This window comes from Antechinus flavipes, chromosome 3 (assembly GCF_016432865.1).
Source record: "Antechinus flavipes isolate AdamAnt ecotype Samford, QLD, Australia chromosome 3, AdamAnt_v2, whole genome shotgun sequence".
In the NCBI taxonomy this organism is placed as follows: Eukaryota; Metazoa; Chordata; class Mammalia; order Dasyuromorphia; family Dasyuridae; genus Antechinus; species Antechinus flavipes.
The window spans coordinates 210,504,703-210,523,467 of record NC_067400.1 but is presented as its reverse complement, the minus strand read 5'-3'; the positions used below and the strand labels follow the sequence as shown (position 1 = coordinate 210,523,467).

At 34.3% G+C, this 18,765-nt stretch overlaps 1 protein-coding gene across 3 annotated transcripts in view; it reads right to left on the bottom strand.

Annotated features, from left to right (window-relative positions):
• ARHGAP6 (Rho GTPase activating protein 6) overlaps nucleotides 1-18,765 on the bottom strand; it is a 337,783-nt gene that overhangs the window by 17,907 nt on the left and 301,111 nt on the right. For all 3 annotated transcript variants that reach the window (XM_051984535.1, XM_051984533.1, XM_051984534.1), the window contains 2 exons: nucleotides 12,023-12,202; nucleotides 505-602 (listed from right to left, as the gene is read on the bottom strand). In XM_051984535.1, the coding sequence (XP_051840495.1) occupies nucleotides 505-602; nucleotides 12,023-12,202 (278 nt within the window). The remainder of the gene's footprint in view (nucleotides 1-504; nucleotides 603-12,022; nucleotides 12,203-18,765) is intronic.

The following is an 18,765-nucleotide window of genomic DNA, read 5'->3' as shown; positions in this document are numbered from 1 at the left end:
CAGTAAAATGATATCATCAAGGAAAGTATGCTTTAAAAGCCTCTAAGAAAAAGATACCCCATTACTTTAGTGACATTCATATCAATGTTCCTTGGAGCTCCTACTATTACTTGGTTCTTCTCCCCTTCCCCCATCCAAGAATTATATCCCAAGAACCTAAATAACCCAGGAAATGCCTAATTTCCTTTGCATAGTCAATATAATTAAAAGGGGATATTGTACCTATCCAGATGAAGTGGAGATCTGGCCAGCAAAAGGGTCCTATGATCAAGGTAAATCACTAAAGTGGAATTTTTGGTTTAAATTATCTGGTCTGAGTGTTTGCATCAATCAAATCAGTCAGATGCTTGCCAAGTCTCCACTAAACTTTGTCCTGTGTGGGAACAGCCTATGTTTAGAAAGAGAGCACAAAATGCCGTGGAAACTGGCAACCTTTCTAATTCTTCCCAACAGAAACGGAAATTCCCAACACGAAGTTAGAGGATAAAAAACAAGAGTACTCACGATGATTGGGAAGCTTTCCTTCTGAGTAAATAGTCCACAACATCAGGGTCAGTCTCTAATAGGCTGATCAAAACTTCATTCTGGAGATCTGGAGGGACCTGAAGAAATAAAAATAAGTAGAAAAGAATAATAAAGAGAACAGCTTAGAAAAGTATGGAATTATGGCATATAATTTTTTTTGAGAGACTACAGAAATAAAAGGCAATTTTAAGTATCAGAAGGAGATTATTGCTTTGCAATCATACTCTGAGTCTTTGTTAAAAGGAGGCACCTTGGCTTGAGAATCCCCTGATCTTTACATCTCCAATGTTAACCACCATTATCTTTTAAAAAAAAATAATAGCTTTTTATTTTTCAAAATACATGCAAAGATAAATTTTCAAAATTCAATCTTGCAAAACCCTGTGTTCCAAATTTTTGTCCCTCACTTTCCCCACCTCCCCTAGATAGTAAACAATCCAATATAGATTAAACATGTATCTTTTTAATTTAAAGTTATATTTTTTCACTCAAAAATTGCATTTTTTCTCTCACTCCCTTCTCTTACTCAATCTTGCCATAAAGAAAATAAGAAAAAAAAAACCTCTTGTAACAAATGTGCATAGTCAAACAAAAATAAATATCCACACTGGTCATGTCAAAAAAACCACGTCTCATTCTGTACTCTAAATTCATTTTACTAGGATCTAGGGAATATATTTCATCATGAGTCCACTGGAATAGTGGTTGGTTACTGGATGGATCAAAGTTCTTCAGTTATTCAAACTTCTTTGTCTTTACAATGTTTTAGACATTGTATAGATTGTTCTCCTGATTCTGCTCACTTCACTTTTTAAAAAATGGCACTATACACAATCACTTGTGTTTTTTTCTTTATTTGTTTGTTTTGCTATTACACATTTTTTTTTCATACACTGTTTCCCCCTTCAGAGGTCTGGATATAAACTTAAATTGGTCATATGCAAAATCATCCCTATACTGGAGTGACCCAAGAATCTTTTTCTTAGAAGAGTTTTTTCTTAATTTGTTTTCACTATGCCTGTTTTTGCTCAAAGTCGCTCTTTTTCTGTTTAATTGGTTTAATGAGTACCAAGACTTAATTAACCAAGATTTATCATTAGCAAAAGCCAAATAATCTTCCTCTTGTTTAAACAGAAGGTCAAAGAATGATCTCTTGGGTCCTGCATTTAAAGTACTTTATTTTATTGTGGGACATCACAAGAGTACTGGCAGAGCTATGAGTAATGGTATTGAGTCATCTTTCAGTAGTGATGAAGAGCTGAGATTTTATACTTCTTAATGGAAAGCAATTTACAAAAAAAGACTGATGATTTTTGTTTCATTTTTTTTTTTAACACAGCAAAGAGCATAAACAACAACAGAAAAGAAAGAGTGATTTCCAAATAGCATTTATGTTTACTGAGATGATACTGGGTCAGTGGAAATATACAATACAATTTTTTTGTTAAAGCTTTTTATTTTTCAAAACATATGCATGGATGATTCTTCAACATTAATTTAACTCTTGTAAAATCTTGTGTTCCAATTCCCCCCCCTTCCCTTACCCTTTCCCCTAGATGGCAAGTAGTCCAATATATAAACAATACAATTTTAAGTAATCCCTGTGGGGAGATTTAAGTAATACCCTGTGTGGATAAAATTGAAAGCCATAAAAAAAGGCAATTCATTAAGTGCTTACTGTGTGTGCAGGATCTAGAGTCAAGGAATAATTCTGTTTCCATTCTTTAGTGCATCTATAATCTTAACAAATTATTTCCTCAAATTGTGCAGATTTCAATAATCTTATGTGATTCTTATTCATGATTTACACTAAATTTTCGTTAGAATATCTACCTAACATGGTAGGGGATTTTCCTCTATGTCTTTTAACCTTTGAGGATATCACTTAGGAAATCAATATGTTTTGTTCCTTGTCCTCAGTTCATTAAGAGGCCCATCTCCTTTTCCAGTCAAAGATGATATCTTTTATACTTCAGCAAATGTGATTACTGGTAATATATTGCAGCCTGCTTATACTCACCCTAATTTTCCCCAGTGCTCTTTGAATCAGTGACAATTTTTATTTGAACACTGAGGTCCATGATGCAGAGCCACAGAGCATCATTAGAAGAATATACATGTTAAAATAATTTTGTTTCATGGAGCAGTGCGAAGTCATTGAAAATGTATTTCCCAAACACAATCTAGCCTATCTTCTTCCTCTTGGATTCCAGGTACAAGTCACCGTTGATTTGTAGTATCTTCCCAGAGTGCACACAAACACACACATACTAATGAATCAACTTGATTAGTTATACATACAAGGGTATTTTCATATTCTGGAGCAGAGATGTCAAACATGCTTGCTCAAATGGTGTGCAGCTCACAACATTCCCAAGTACAACCTGAACTAGATTAAATTATAGAAAATATTTAAGTCCATAAAATATATTCATATATTTAATAAATATATGTTAGTATATTTAAATTTATGAAAATAAACAATTTAATAGGATATAAATAATGTTAATATATGGTCTTTAAAGTCAATATAAGGCCCACAGGGATCCTTATGTATGATTTGGTGGCCCCCTATTTCTATTTGAGTTTGACACCATTGATCTATAGACAATAAATATTCATCTTCCACTTGTTTTTTCCTACATGGTATTTAGGTCAAAAGCCTTTGAATAGTTAACATTCTTATATAGAAAGCCCACTTGAGTGAGGTAATGCATGTTCATAATCCACTTATGGGAAGGCTGAGAATTGTGATTAATTACACTCTGGGGTTCTAGGTTTCAGTGTGCTAAAACCCATCTGTCATACATACAAAGTCTAGTACCAATATGGTGAACAAAGGAATAGGTTGAGGAGCTAATTTTCTGGAAGGGGGAGAGTGGAGAAGTGGATTAATGAATATATTTATATTTATACATGTGAAATCATTCTAAGAATAATTTTATTTTTAAAATTTAGTTTTAAAGATATATTTGAAGTACTGAAAGGTTAAATGATTTACCCATGGCATCTAATATGTTTCAGAGGCAAGATTTAAACTTAGGTCTCCCTGACTCCAAAGTTGATCTTCTATTTATTCCACCTTACGGAAATGAGGAAATTAAAGTCAAGGGAGGAGAAAAAGTTTGGTCTAGCCAATGAATCCATTGATAGGCAGATCCTAGGCTTCAATGGAGGACTGCCAATCCAGTGATCTTTCTACTCTCTCACCTTTCCTGAATTATTCTTTGTGTTGTTTCTGTCCTTTTCCCTTTCTTTTCTCCTATCCCCCCATAATTTTAATGCAGTTTCTTTGCTATATTCCAGCTAGGAAAGCCAGCTAAGGAAGCCAACTTATTGTCCTCATAGATGACTCATGTGTTCCTGTCTTTGAATATTTGCTCATTCCATTTTTCCCAAACCTGAAACACCCCTTCTACTTCCTCTTCATGAAAACATATACCCCATCTCCTTCAAAAACCTCCGCCAAGAGCCATTCCTTTATGAAGTTTTCACATCATGACTTGGCTCCAAGTTACTCTCATCATTCCAACAAACCCCCATAGAATTTGTGACAAGTTACACTGGTTTTATATATATGGTCAAATGCTATGCACATATTTCTGCTGTTCTATTCTTAAATAGTAGAATAAATATAAATATTATATATTTTATATTTACTTATATATAATTATAAATAAAAATAGTAGAATAAAGAATAAAATAAATTCTATTCTTTAAGGATTTTTAATGCCTGATACATTGGAAAGGATTTGGGGTCATAGGAAGTAGTTCCAAATCCTGACTCTTCCATTTTGCACTTGCATATTGATGGCACTTCAACTCTCTTTATCTCAGTTTCCTCATTTGTAAACCGGGGGGTCCGTTTAAATGGTCTCTGAAATTTCTTCCAGCTCTAGATCTATGATGTTATACTTTCTTACCTCTCAGTTCTTCCTTTATTTTCTTCCTTCCAAATGGAATGAGTTTAAGCTACAAGAACTTGGAGTAATTTCCCATAGTACCTAGCAAATATAGTACAGAGTAAAGTGACTAGCCAATAAGAAATGTGTATGATGTATCTGTTGTTATTCAGTTGTTTTTCAGTCATGTACAACTCTTTGGAGTTGTATTCTTATGGAGTTTTCCTAGCAAAGATAATGGAGTAACTTGCCATTTCCTTCTCCAGCATATTTTACAAATAAGGAAACTAAGGCAAATAGGGTTACATGATTTGCCCAGGGTCATACAACTAGTTAATGACTGCAGTCAGATTTGAACTCAGGAAGATGAGTCTTTCTGATTCCAGGTCCAGCACTCTTTCTACTACAATGATACTTGTTATATTAATAGGTGCTACATATAGATAACAATATTTATGTAAATATGTATATCTATATGTCTATATACACATATATGTATGTATCTATGTATGTATGTATATGTAATTGCTCATTTATTCTTGAGGAAAGAAAAAACCAAAACAATTATTAGTTTTGTAGCTCTTCATCAAGTTCTGTGGTTACATGCTCTGGTCCAGATGTTTCTCTATTTGTAAGTAGTACAAATGTCATGCTATCAGTATAAACAAAATTGTCCTTTCCTTTTAATCCCTGGAAGCTTGAAAAATACATTTCTTCTTCCAGGCTGGGATCATCAGAAAGAACTCCTGTACATTTTGCAGAGTTTGTTTCCTCCATTACAGCTACTTTAGAAATAAACACCATAATAAATGACTCAAAGATGACTGTTTTTGTATTCTTACCAACTAGAAATTTGTATTCAGAACAATTAAAGATAATTGTTATGAATGTGATTTTCAAAAACCTTTTTTAAAAGTACACATCCACGAGAAAGCTGATTTAAAAAACAAAACCTTTCCATAAAACTTTAGTTTGTACTTTCTGTTCGCTGAATCTGCATTGCTTGTCAATCAAAAAATTGGCTTTTTTTTTTTTTTTTTTAGCAATTTAGCAATTCTTGATGTTTCTATGGAGATGCTAACTCTACAAGTGAACTCTTTAGATCTTAACATGCTGGTTTTTTTTTTTTTTTAATTGCAGAGCTGTCTCTAAAGAAAAAAAAAGTTATTTTCATTTCTCAGTTCTATCTCAGTGAAAACTCTCCTAAGATAAAAGAATAAAACTATTCTGATTAAGAAGGCCCACCTGCAGTGTTAGTTTGTTCTCCAGAACAAATTAAAAGCCCTGAATGACGAAGGCTTCTCTCCCAGGATATATAAAGGAAGAGAGAAATAGGAGCTAATTGCAGTTTCTAAGCTGAAGTGAGGAAGTCATTAACAGAACTGCTTTGTACAGCAGTTCCCAGGGTCCTCCAAAACCAGTCTTTGTTGCTAGAGCCCTTCCACCAGAGTCAATGTTTCTATTTTGACTAAGAATATGCTTTGGACAGTCTTATAATTGCCATGAAAATTGGATAAGATTCCGTGCTCTAGTGGCATTTGGGTAATTGACATATAATGTTAGAAATCATGTTTCTAATCTATAGGACCTGGAAATAAAACTGCTTCTTTCCTCTGATTAGACTGTTAAGAAGTAATGATACCTACAAGGAGGAGGACTAGAAATATATGAACTACCCTCTTTCCTTTTCTGATCTCCAGAATCATCTTTTTGTGAATAATAGTTTTATATGGGTTTTATGTTGATGTTTGAGATATTTGAAGGAGTAAGTGCCTCCTAAGAGGCAGGGAAGTATGGATAGAACAATGGATCTCAAAGTCTTACTTGTATGACCCCTTGAGAAGTACCTTAATTTGCCTGGACCTCAGTTACTTTATCTATTAAAGGAGGAAGCTAGATCTGATGGCTTCTGAAATCCCTTACAGCTCTTAATCTATACTCAAAAGCTGGATATAAAGAAGTGTTAAGTGTTAATAAAGAAGTGTTAATAACTCATATGAGGTAGGTGAAGAAACTAGGTGGTATAGTGGCTAGAGACTTAGAGTTAGGAAGATTCATCTTCCTGAGATCAAATCTGCTTTTAGACATATATTAGTTGTGTGAACTCTGAGCAAGTCACTTCATCTGTTTGCCTCAATTTCCTCATCTAGATAACGAGTTGAAGAAGAAAATGGCAAACCACTCCAAATGTTTCTGTCAAGAAAAAGCCAAATGGGCTCACAGAAAGTAAAAAGATTCAACAACAACAACAACAAAGAGATAAGTAATAAAACTCTAAGAAGTAGCATATCTTGCCTTTAACTACAGTTAGTATCGACTGGATTTTGAAATTAATTCAATTTTCTCTTCTTTTTTGCTATCATACAAAGCACTTTCATTATAGATATGTGAGACTGAAAGCACTTGTTTTGATATAAACAATCTGTTGTAATCAGATCAACAAAGTTCTGATCCTATGAAACATCTGCTGGGACCACAAAATAGCTTCTTTGCAAGGTACCAATTGTGATGGGATTTTACTCATCATGGATTTCCCTTCTCCTTTTGTATTTTATTTTCTATTTTTAATTTGGAAATAGACTGTAAAACTAAGATACCACTCAAAAAGAAATGTTAAATTAGAACCAATCCTTACACAGGGAAATGGAAAGGGAAAGTAATTAATCTAAATAAATAACCAGATAAAAGCAACAATTAGGTTTGGGGCATTTTCTGGTTAGATTAACTGGGCATTTGCTTTGCTTCTTTCCTTGACTTTACAAGCACAAATGGGGCCAAAAAGACTAAAGAAAAATGCAATTTGCATTAGCTAAAGAAGAGAATACAAGACAAAGTTTGGCTCAGAGGCTCTAATTCTAGAATTTGACCCTTGCTCCCAGTAATTCTCCTTTGGAATTTCCCACGTGCAGGGTGCTCTTCCCCAGCTCGGAGAGATGCTGCTGTTTGATGGGAACACCCTGGCCTTCCCACATTTGCCTGCTCTATTCCAGCAATCATAAATGAATGGGGTGGGGCTTGGTTTTTTTCCTCCCTTAGTCTCTGAGAAAGCTGTACTAGTAGGAAAAAATATGCTACTGCATTTTTATAATATGATGTAGATTTCTTCTGATGAACTAAGGGTTCTGTGTTGTTTTTTCCCAAGACTAATGTGCATTTGCCCTTGTTAATAGCAGTAACACCTTTCACTGTGGTCCCCATTTCACTGCCAAAGTCAATATGGATTATCCAAGCTCAGGAGGGATTAGCTTTCAGAGAATGCCTAGTTGCAGTAAGAAATTGCTCTTAGATTTCTTTGTCTTTTCATTTTTTCAGATTTCATGGAAAAATCATATTAAGCTATTCACTTAAATGATTGTGGTCCTGATAAAGTGAAAAGTCATTAGCTTGATTTATTTCCAAAAACCTCCATAGGAAGTCCTTTTACCCATGTATATCACTGAATCATAGGATCAAGGATGTGGAGTTTGAAGACACTATCTAGTTCAATTTCATTTTACAAACTCTTGTGATATTCCCAAGCTCATCTAAGAAGTAAGCCTCAGTGGCAGGATTTGAATCCAGATTTTCTAAATTTCTTCATTTCTCTTTTCACTAGGGAGATGATTCTGCTTAGGCCCCAGTAGAAGATAACTCCCTTTCTTTTCCTCTCATTTGAGAGCCACATAATATACAACTTTACGCTTCTAATTTTCTTTTCTCTTCAATGCAAATAGCAACTCTCTATTTTCTTTTTTCCTCTTCTTTTCTTCCCTGGTTGCATCTCTCACAATCCATTCCCCTACATTTTCAGCAAGCTAGCAGCCTGAATTTGTTCCATGATAGTTGCTTTTGGAGGGGGCCTCAGAGTATGACTGTTTTTCTGGTTTCATTCCTGGATTTGCTAAGGTCTTTTTCCTTCCTCTCTCTCCCTCTCCCCCTCCCCCTTTTTCCCCCTCCTCCTCTCCCTTCCTGCCTCTCTCTCTCTCTCTCTCTCTTTCTCTCTCTCTCTCTCTCTCTCTCTCTCTCTCTCTCTCTTCTCTCTCTCTCTCTCTCTCTCTCTCTCTCTCTCTCCTTCTGTCTCTCTCTTTTCCTCTCCTTTCTTTCCTTTCCACCTCTCCTTTTCCCTCCCTCCCTCCTTCCTCCTCTGTCTGTGTGTCTTCAAATCAAGTCACCAAGCATTTGTTAAGAACCTGTTGTGTTCCAGGAACTATGCTGAGTACTGGGAATACAAAGAAAGACAAAATACATCCTCTGTTTTAAAGGTACTTACAGTCTAATGGAGGACAATATGCAAACAACTAAATACAAGCAAGATATATATAAATTAGAGAGAAATGTTTCTCTCTCATATTAATTATTAATTATTGAATTAGATTCGAGATTTTTAAAGAAGCCTATAGTTGTCCAGTCTCCGAAGGGCATTGCACACAGGTTTGGATGGGGATAAATTCTTTGATCAAGTTTCCCAAGACTGGGAAATTTAGAAGTAAATTACATAATCAAAATCCCCCCTTCACTGAAATAGGTCTACTTCTCTTTGTAATATTCATTCTTGCATTAATTGTTAGCCAATCAAAGTTAATGCTACCCTCAGGAACACCTCCTTTTCCAAGTACATTTAAACAGTAAGCCTACCACCATAATTTGTCTTTGGCATTCAAAGGTGTCATCTATCCTTTTTATTGGTAATATATTAGCATTATTAATAAATGATTAATTACTAAGAAACTATGTCTCTTGAACTTTTTGAACATCACAAATTGGAGACAATGTCAAAGAGAAGGCACTACCATTAAGGAGGCCTGGAAAAGAATTTTTTATAGCAGTGAGAATTTTATCTGAGACTAAAGGAAAACCAGGAAAACCTGGAGGCAGAGGAGAATAGAAGAAAGGAGAAATATTCTGAAATGGGAAAAAATTAATAAAAATGTTGGAAAATGAAATGTCTTATGTGAGGAATGGCAAGGAAGCCAGAATCACTGGATTCTGGGTTCAGTGATATTAGATTAGTGACCTGTCAGTCCTGTCCATTGAGGTGTAGGAAAGATACCAAGTCAACGCCAATTTTCCTTTCTTAAAAATTTGTGCTTCTACATAAAGTAGTATTCAAAAATATAACTTTAAATTAAAGAAGCTATTTTTGGATGGACACATATGTTTATATTAATCTAGAAATGTCTCCAAAGCTTTCATACATTTTGGTCCTGTAATTTATAAAGAGCTTGTGTTTATTTTAACATATAGCAATGTGTGTTGATTTTAATTTATTTTGCTGACAGTATCTTATTGGCCACTTGGTGAAAGATACCAGTAACTGGCACAGAGGTAACTAGAAAATCAAAGACTAAACTCTAGCAAAATTGGTAACAGTTTGAAGTAAAGAGACACAAAGTGTCTAAAAGCCTAAGTAATACATGTGTCAAAAATCTACATGAAGACAATAAAGGCTTTATCTGACATTATCAGCATTACTCATCCAGAAACCCAAACAGCTGTACTAATTACACAGAAATCCTTAAAGTCTTAATCAATCAGTCAACATTTATTAAACACCTATTATCAATCACTGTACTAAAACAGTCAAAAGACAGTATCTGCCATCAAAAAACTTAACAGTCTCATGGGGGAAACAACATGCAACCTATGTACAGGATAAATAGAAAATAACTTAAAGAGGGAAGGCATTAGGATTAAAAAGGGTTTGGGAAGGCATCAAGTAACTTTTTTTTAACTTGGGGCTTAAAGCCAGAGAGCTCAGTAGTTGGAGAAGAGGAGGGAGAGCATTCTAGGCCTGAAGGACAGATAAAGTACTTGGACTGAAGAGCTGGAGTGTCTTATTTGTAGAACATCTAGAAGGCCAATATAACTGGATTGAAGAGTATATACTGGAGAATAAATTGTAAGAAAGCTGGAAAAGTAGTAAGGGTAGGTTATGAAGGGTTTTGAATGCCAAACAAGGGATTTTGTATTTGTGTATTCCTGAAAGCAACAGGAAACTATTGAAGTTTCCTGAGTGAAGGATTAGGGAGACTTGATTAGACTAGTATTTTAAGAAAACCAGTTTAATGGTTGAATAGAGAATGGACTGGAGTGAGAAGACACTTGAGATAGGTATACCTACTACCAGACTATTGAAAGAAGGGATGAGTGTTTGTACTAGACTAGTGCTGGCAATGCCAGAAGAAAGAAGAGGGCATATTTGAGAGATGTTCAAAGAGGAAATGGATAAGTCTTAGCAATAGCTTGGATATGGGATGGCAGAATGAAAGACAGAGAGGAGTCCAAGATGAATCTTAGTTTTGAGACTGTAGGACTGAGAAAATGCCCTCTAAACAATACAAAATGAGTGAATTCAGAATTAGTCACAATCTCTGAATTTAATAAGTATCTAGTTCAACATATATCTGAAAAAGGTTCCCATTCTACAAATAGAAATGGTCATCTAGCCTTTACCCAGAGATCTCCAAGGAAGGGTAATTCACTACTCTCTGAAGCAATTTTTTCTGCTTTTAGAATACTCTTATTATTAAGAAGTTTTTCTCTTATATCAAGCCATCCACTTAGCATAGTGTACCTAATGGTACACATTAGGTGTTTAATAAATGCTTGTCAAATGAACGAGCAAACAAATACACTCCCAAATTTATTGCTTTTACTTCTGCTCAGTACTTATTATTTCCACTTCCACAGTGAAATGTTTTTTGGGGGCCATCTAGAAAAATGACTATAGGTTTCTAGATAGAATTAGAGAGGATCACAAAGCCAGCCATCTAGTCCAAAAACCCTATTTTTCAGATGGAGCTAAGACAGATTGCCTAAAGTAGCACAAATAATAAACACCAAGAATTGGGATTTGAATACAGGTTCTCCAACTTCAGCACCAATACTCTTTCCACAGCTGTCTCCCATCAGAGCCTTTTTTCTCCATGAGAGTTTTTTCAGTTTACATTATGCTTTGTTCCAATATTTTGGAATAAAATCAGTATTATACAGCTGATCCACCAGCTTTGGCTGCAAATAACTTTTGACTATTAAGGAAAATTAAATTTCTCCTTAAAGGATAAATAATTGAGAATATTTCAAAAAATGTGCGATGAACTCTGACAGAAGTTCCAAAAATATTTTGAGAAATTGCAGGAATAGCTCTCTTTGAGGATCTGATGGGACCATATGAATTCAGATAAAAAAGATCTAACTTGCTTGTTTACAATCAAAGCCATTATTTTATCACTATACCTTGACTAAATTTTCTCTTAGCCATAAATTGAATTTAGTCCAATAAATGGTGCAGTGGAAAGAGTGCCCAACCTGGAGTCAGGAAGCATCACCTTCCTGAGTTCAGATACAGCTTTAGATATTTAGTAGCTGTGTGACTGAGCAAATCCTTGAACCTGTTTGCCTCAGTTTTCTCACCTATAAAATGAGCTGGAGAAGGAAATAGCAAACTACTCTCTTATCTTTATCAAGAAAATCTCAAATGGGATCATAAAAAGTCAGATTCAAGTAAAGTGATTGAATAACGATATTCCTATTTAAAAGGAAGCTGGAAGATGAGTTATTTTTGATTTTCTTGAGGCAAAAAGTAAAAATCAGTTAGCAAAGAAGTAGTCACCTACCATGAAAAGGGTTTCATAGCTCTCGATCATCTTTTGTACGACAGCAATGATAGCTGTGCTCTCTTCTGCTCGGGCCGAACTCTGGACTGAGAACTCTTTGTCTGAAGATTTCTGCTTGTGCAGCAGGTTAGGACCAAAGATAGTGGCCAAATTAAGTGATGTCATTTTGTTCCCAGTGACCTAGGGCAACAATAACAAATATAAGTTGGTTAATGGTTTAGTTTTGCAGAGTCCTTAATAGTTCCTCAATCATTACTACTCTTTCTTTTCTGTTCAGTTTTTCTCCCTCTACATTGTCTGCAAAATTCTTATTTGATGCATCACAGTGTTTAGCAGAGTAGACACATAGGAGACACTTAATAAATGGCTTCTTTGATTGACTATGTGCAGAGTGGGAATGGGGTCTTAGAGGTATAGTCCAACAGCCACATTACTATTTCAGATGAAGCAACTGATGTACAGAGGTTAAGAGACTTGCTTAAGATTATATAGGAAGTAAACAGAGACAGAATTTGAATCCAAATCCTCTGGTTTCAAAGGCAGCATTCTTTCCATTATATATCATGCTGCCTACTAAGTGCCTTTTATTTTCCATTTCCTTAAGCAAAACTCATCAAAATGAGAACTAAGAGAATCTTTTTGTTCCCAATTCTGAAAATGTCTGGCAAGTTTTGAGTCATGCTGCTACCTGGCCTGTAGTTAAGAAAACCTAACTTTACTCTTCTTCCTATTTATAATTCTAATAGAGTTCATATTTTACTGGCCTAGATTAGTTGGAAACCCAGGAACCCTTCTCTGATTGCTGAGAATATTATTTGCTAATAGGTGACACCCTTCATTCTTGGAATGAACTTCATTTGTCCTTGCAATCCAAGGAAATCTTGGTTTAGATTCAAAATGTCAAACTCAAGGGCTCTGAATGGTACTTTAAAAAATTGAACTGAGCCCTGTTCTTGCCTTGCAAACTACCAGGTTGGCATCTGGCCTGGCACTTCCAGCATGGTACTGTGGCTGGTTTATTTTTAGAAAGCAAGGCTGTTTTCAGGTGAATGGACCAAAGCCAAGTTCAAGTAATCTGTTGGGTAAGCACTGGGGATTCAAGGAAAATTGTGCTTAGACAGTTGTTTCATTCCTCCTAACCCATCCAGCCCCTCTCCTGTTTCTGTATTCTTTTTTTAAAATGTGTCAAGGGCTGTAGCATTTTTACCATTTGAGGTTTATGTGTTATGGAAAAACAATCAAATTTAAATGAGGGATCAAATTACAATATATAATTTCTTTTTTTAAAAAATAACTTTTTATTGACAGATAATTTTTTTTACAACATTATCCCTTGCACTCACTTCTGTTCCGATTTTTCCCCTCCCTCCCTCCACCCCCTTCCCAGATGGCAAGCAGTCCCTATAGGACTGTTAAATAGGTTACAGTATATCCTAGATACAATATATGTGTGCAGAACCGAACAGTTCTCTTGTTGCACAGGGAGAATTGGATTCAGAAGGTATAAATAACCTGAGAAGAAAAACAAAAATGCAAGCAGTTTACATTCATTTCCCAGTGTTCTTTCTTTGGGTGTAGCTGCTTCTGTCCATCCTTGATCAATTGAAACTGAGTTAGATCTCTTTGTCGAAGATATCCACTTCCGTCAGAATACATCCTCATACAGTATCGTTGTTGAGGTATATAATGATACAATATATAATTTCAAGGCTTTTTGTGTATTATTTTTTAAAGTATCCTTAGAAACTCATTTTGTCGCTTTTAAAAATAATTTTTAATGAATAATTTACAGAATAAGAATAATCATAATAATCATAAGAATAAATATAAGCTCCCTTGTGCCCATATTCTTTTGCTATAATAATGAGAGTAGGAAATATTTCCAACAAGACCTCAAAAAAAATTCCAGCTGCTGATCATTATATTATGGGTGTTGTGGTTCGGCAGTAGTTTTTGGTTTGTTTTAGAAAAGCTGGGACAATAAAGCTTCGCAAAGCCTATAATTATTATTTAATCCTATATATATTTTTAGCCTGGGCAAAAAAAAGTGAATGGGCATCAGATGCTTGACAGTTACATGGTTAATTTGGATGATATAGGCCCATGAGGGATTATAAATATTGAATTATCCAAATCACTACTTATGTACAAAGAAATACTATAATCTAATAGATGGAATAGATAGGCTTTGGAACCAGCAAGACCTGAATAAACACTTAGTGAACCAGGCAATTCTAAGTTGCAATTTGTTGATTTGCATCAGTGGAGGGAGGTCTTATACTAGCAGTTCCCTACACTGATGAAATTCCAGATCAAAAGTCCAGAAACTGAAAAGACAACCTAGACAATCGTTCATAACCAGAGTATTTTACAATTTTCAAAATGTATTTTTTTCTTATATCCCTGTAAAGTGGAAAATAGAAGAAACACTGATTTTGAAATTAAAAGAAATAAGTTTAAGTTGTGATTCCTACTTTCTAACTATATGACCCTATAACTATATGTTATATATATATATATATATAGACTATATGAGTCTATTCATCTCACTGACTCCTTTTTAAAAAATTATGAATAATAACATTCATAATATATAATAAAATTATAAATAATATATCATAATATATACACATAATATATAATATAACTATCTAACCTCACAGATTTCAAAATGCTAAATCATTATAGAAATGTGAGTTCATTGTTATTATCATCATTTGTTTAATATATTATTTATTATATTTGTTTTTGTTGATTAGTTCTGTTCAACTTTTTGTGATCCTATTTGGGATTATCTTGACAAAGCTATTGGAGTGGCTTGCCATTTTATTCTCCAGATTAAGATGAGGAAACACCGACAAACAGGGTTAAATGTCTTGCCCAAAAATCACACAACTAGTAAATATTTGAGGTCTCATTGAACTCAGGAAGTCTTCCTGATTTTAGGCCCAGTGCTCTACTCACTGCACCACTTAACTGACCATTATTATCATATATATTTAACCAATGGGAAAAATGAGGTTCAAGGGTGTCTACTATTACTAAGTGGCAAAGCTGAAACTCTAATCCTGGTTTTGCAAATCTAAGTTAGCATTCTTTCCAATGTACTACTGAAGATAATTTCCAGAGCAACTTTTCACTATGAATACTTGACCAACGGGATAAACAAAGTAGAGATTATTTTACCTTTCAGATTATAGAGCTCTACTAGCAGGAGATATACCTAGTGAAACAAAATTATGGCTACTAATCTTTTTTCCCCTTTTTTTATTATTATAGCTTTTTTATTTACAAGATATATGCATAGGTAATTTTTCAGCATATGACTACTAATCTTAATATGCATTTTAACAGTGGAAAGAATTAGAAAGGCAAGAAGGCACTGCAGGTGAGAAAGAAAATGTGACTCTTGTAGAGAAAACTAGCATACTGGCAGCTGTTTTTTTTGCAACTTATTTACAGGTTTCTAACCTAATGGTTCCACATTCTTTGGTATCTCCCACTTCCCCAGAAAGCAATCATTTCAATGGGATCTCACTCCTCAGTTCTTTGGTTTCAGGATCAAATAACAAAATTGTTTTTATTAGTAGATAGTTATTAAGGCAGATAACTATTCTACCTATCAGGTTCCAGAGTTTCAATAAAAGGTGACACAAAATTATGGATTCTAAATATTTTAATTAATATTTTTTGGTAGAAGCAATTAAAAAGATAAGAAGGCATTAAAAGTGGAAGAGAGAATTTAGGACACATGGCATATTATACAAAAGACCTGAATTGTACACATGTTATTCATTGAGGAAATTATTTCACTTATGATACATCTTTTTGTTCTCATGAGCTGTATGTTGATTTTTAATTATTATTCTATGAGGCAATTGGGTTTAAGTGACTTGCCCAGGGTCATACAGCTAGTAAGAGTTAAGGATCTGAGACTGGAATTGAACTAAGGTCCTCCTGGATTTGAACCATCAGGGCTGGTGATATATCTACTGCCTTTATTCACTGACTTTTTGAGGGAGAGAATATTTGAAATTTTTAGTGAATACTTTCACATTTTAAAATGATGAAACTAAGGCACTAGACACTAGAGAAGTTAGCTGATTCATTTAGTGGGAGAGCTAGAATATGAAAGCAGGTATCTGGAGAATAATCTGGAATTCTGCCCAAAGGGTTATCAAACTATGCCCACCCTTTGACCCAGCAATATCACTATTAGGTCTGTATTTCAAAGAGATTCAAGAAAAAGGAAGAGGACATATATGTACAAAAATATTTATAGCAGTTCTTTTTTGTGATGGCAAAAGAACTAAAAATTGAGAGTATGCTCATTAGTCAGGGAATGGCTAACAAGTTGTAGCTTATGATTATGAGAAATAAAATTATGTGATACAAAGTGACGGGGGGGATGGTGTTGCACAAAATATATTAAAACCTATATGAACTGATGCAAAATGAAATGAGAAGAACCAAGAGATCACTGTTCACAGTAATAATGTAATTGTATCAACCATTAAAGATCTGGCTACTCTGATCAATACAGTATTACAAGATAATTCCAAAGCACTTGTGATGAAAAAATCCCAGCCATCCCCAAAGAGAGAATTGATGAACTCTGAATGCAAATTAAAGCATATTTTTTTCACGTTCTTTAAGTTTTTTTTTTTTTGCTTTTTTGTGTGATAATGACTAATACAGAAATGTTTTACATGATTTCATATGTATAATTATATTGTTTGCTTTCTCAGTAGGTGGGGGAGGGATGGGAGGAAGAGAAAGAATCGAGAATTCAAAATTTAAAAAGAAAAAAAATGTTGAAAAATAATTAAATAATGCATCTTAAAAGAGATTAATTAAAGAATAGAAAGGCCCATTGGTTATATCTCATGCCAACCTCTCTCTCTCTCTCTCTCTCTCTTTCTCTGTCTCTCTCTCTCTCTTTCCCCACCCCCACACTGTTTATAGACATACTATATATATATAGTAATATAATATATGCTGATACGTGCATAAATAGTCATAGAATATATGTTAATATGGTGTGTGTATGTGTGTATGTGTATTTCCCTTTCATGGACGAATCGAGAAACAGCATAACATAATAAAGTGAATTATGTTTTTGGGAGTCTGAAAAATTAAGTTCAAATGCAGCATCAGATACTTGCCTCAAATTCCTAATTTATAAAATCAGAATAATAATAATACCTATGAAGTTTACCTTAAAGGGTTGCTAGGCATTTTATCATGATCATTTAAATCGGAATATCAAAAACACAGTAGCAGATTCAGGTGTTATTCTAGCTTTCCTAAATGACTTTCCATTATTTTTGAATTGATGTCTTTGTCCCTTTCCTACATTATTTGCAAAATGTCAAATAAATGAATAATAGCTTGAGGCAGGATTCTTCTTTCTGCCCAAATCATATGGAATAATATAAAACTTTTACTATATTGTTAGCTCAGAAGTCAAAATCCAGTCACATAAAATCAAAGGTGTCAAATACAATGTCATCTGAACCAAATTAAAATGTCATTTGAAACATCTTCCTGAATTCAAATCTACCCTCACTCTATCGCCTCAGTTTCCTCATCTTAAATGTGAGCTGGAGAATGAAATGGCAAACCATTTTAATATCTTTGCCAAGAAAATGCCAAATAGAGTCATGAAGAGTTGGACATGATTGAAACTACTGAATAACATAAAACTTTGTATATACCTTATAAGATTTACACATTGTCTCTATTATTTAGAATATTAGTTCCTTAAGACCAGGGACTTTGTTTTTGTCTTTGTAATTTCAGCATTTAGTCCTTAACAAATTCTTCTTAATTAAATGATTAACCCCAGGTAATAAGTACTAGCCTTATGAAAGATGGACAAGCTGGCTTTCATAGCAAACTAATTTCCTAAATCCGGAAATAGAGGACTTCTAACTTTAAATCTTCTATTTTTTTCCTTTTCAAATGGTATTCTTATTTTTTCCAATTACATGTAAAGACAATTTTAAACATTCATTAAAAATGAGTTCCAAATTCTCTCCTTCCCCTCCCTAAAAAGATGAGAATTTTGGGGGCAGCTAGATGGCGCAGTGGATAGAGCACCACCCCTGAAGTTAGGAGGACCTGAGTTCAAATCTGGTCTCAGACACTGTCTAGCTGTGTGACCCTGGGCAAGTCACTTAACCCCAATTGCCTCAGCAAAAAAAAAAAAAAAAAAAAAAAAAAAGATGAGAATTTTAAATTGATTATATATGTGCAATCATATAAAACATATTTCCATACTGGTCATGTTTTGTAAGCAAAAAACAGAGTAAAAAGAAAATAAAACATGAAGAAGATAAAGAAAGTGAAAATAGTCTGCTTTGATCTGCATTCAGAATCCATCAATTTTTTCTCTGGATGTGGGTAGCATTTTCCATTATGAGTCCTTTGGAATTTTCTTAGATTATTATATTGCTGCGAAGAGCTAAGTTATTCCTAGTTGATCATCACATAATATTGTTAAAGTTTAAAACTTTAAACTGCCTGTAGAATTTCTGGATACTCAATAGATGTGAAGAAATAGAAAGCTGCAATAAACAAGGCTATTTTTTCTTTTCTTTTTTCTTTTTCTTTTTGCTGAGGCAATTGTGACTTGCCCAAGGACAATGGACGTGTTAAGTGTCTGAGGTCAGATTTGAACTCAGGTTCTCCTGATTTCAGGGCTGGTGTTCTATCTACTGCAACACATAGCTTCCCTAAAC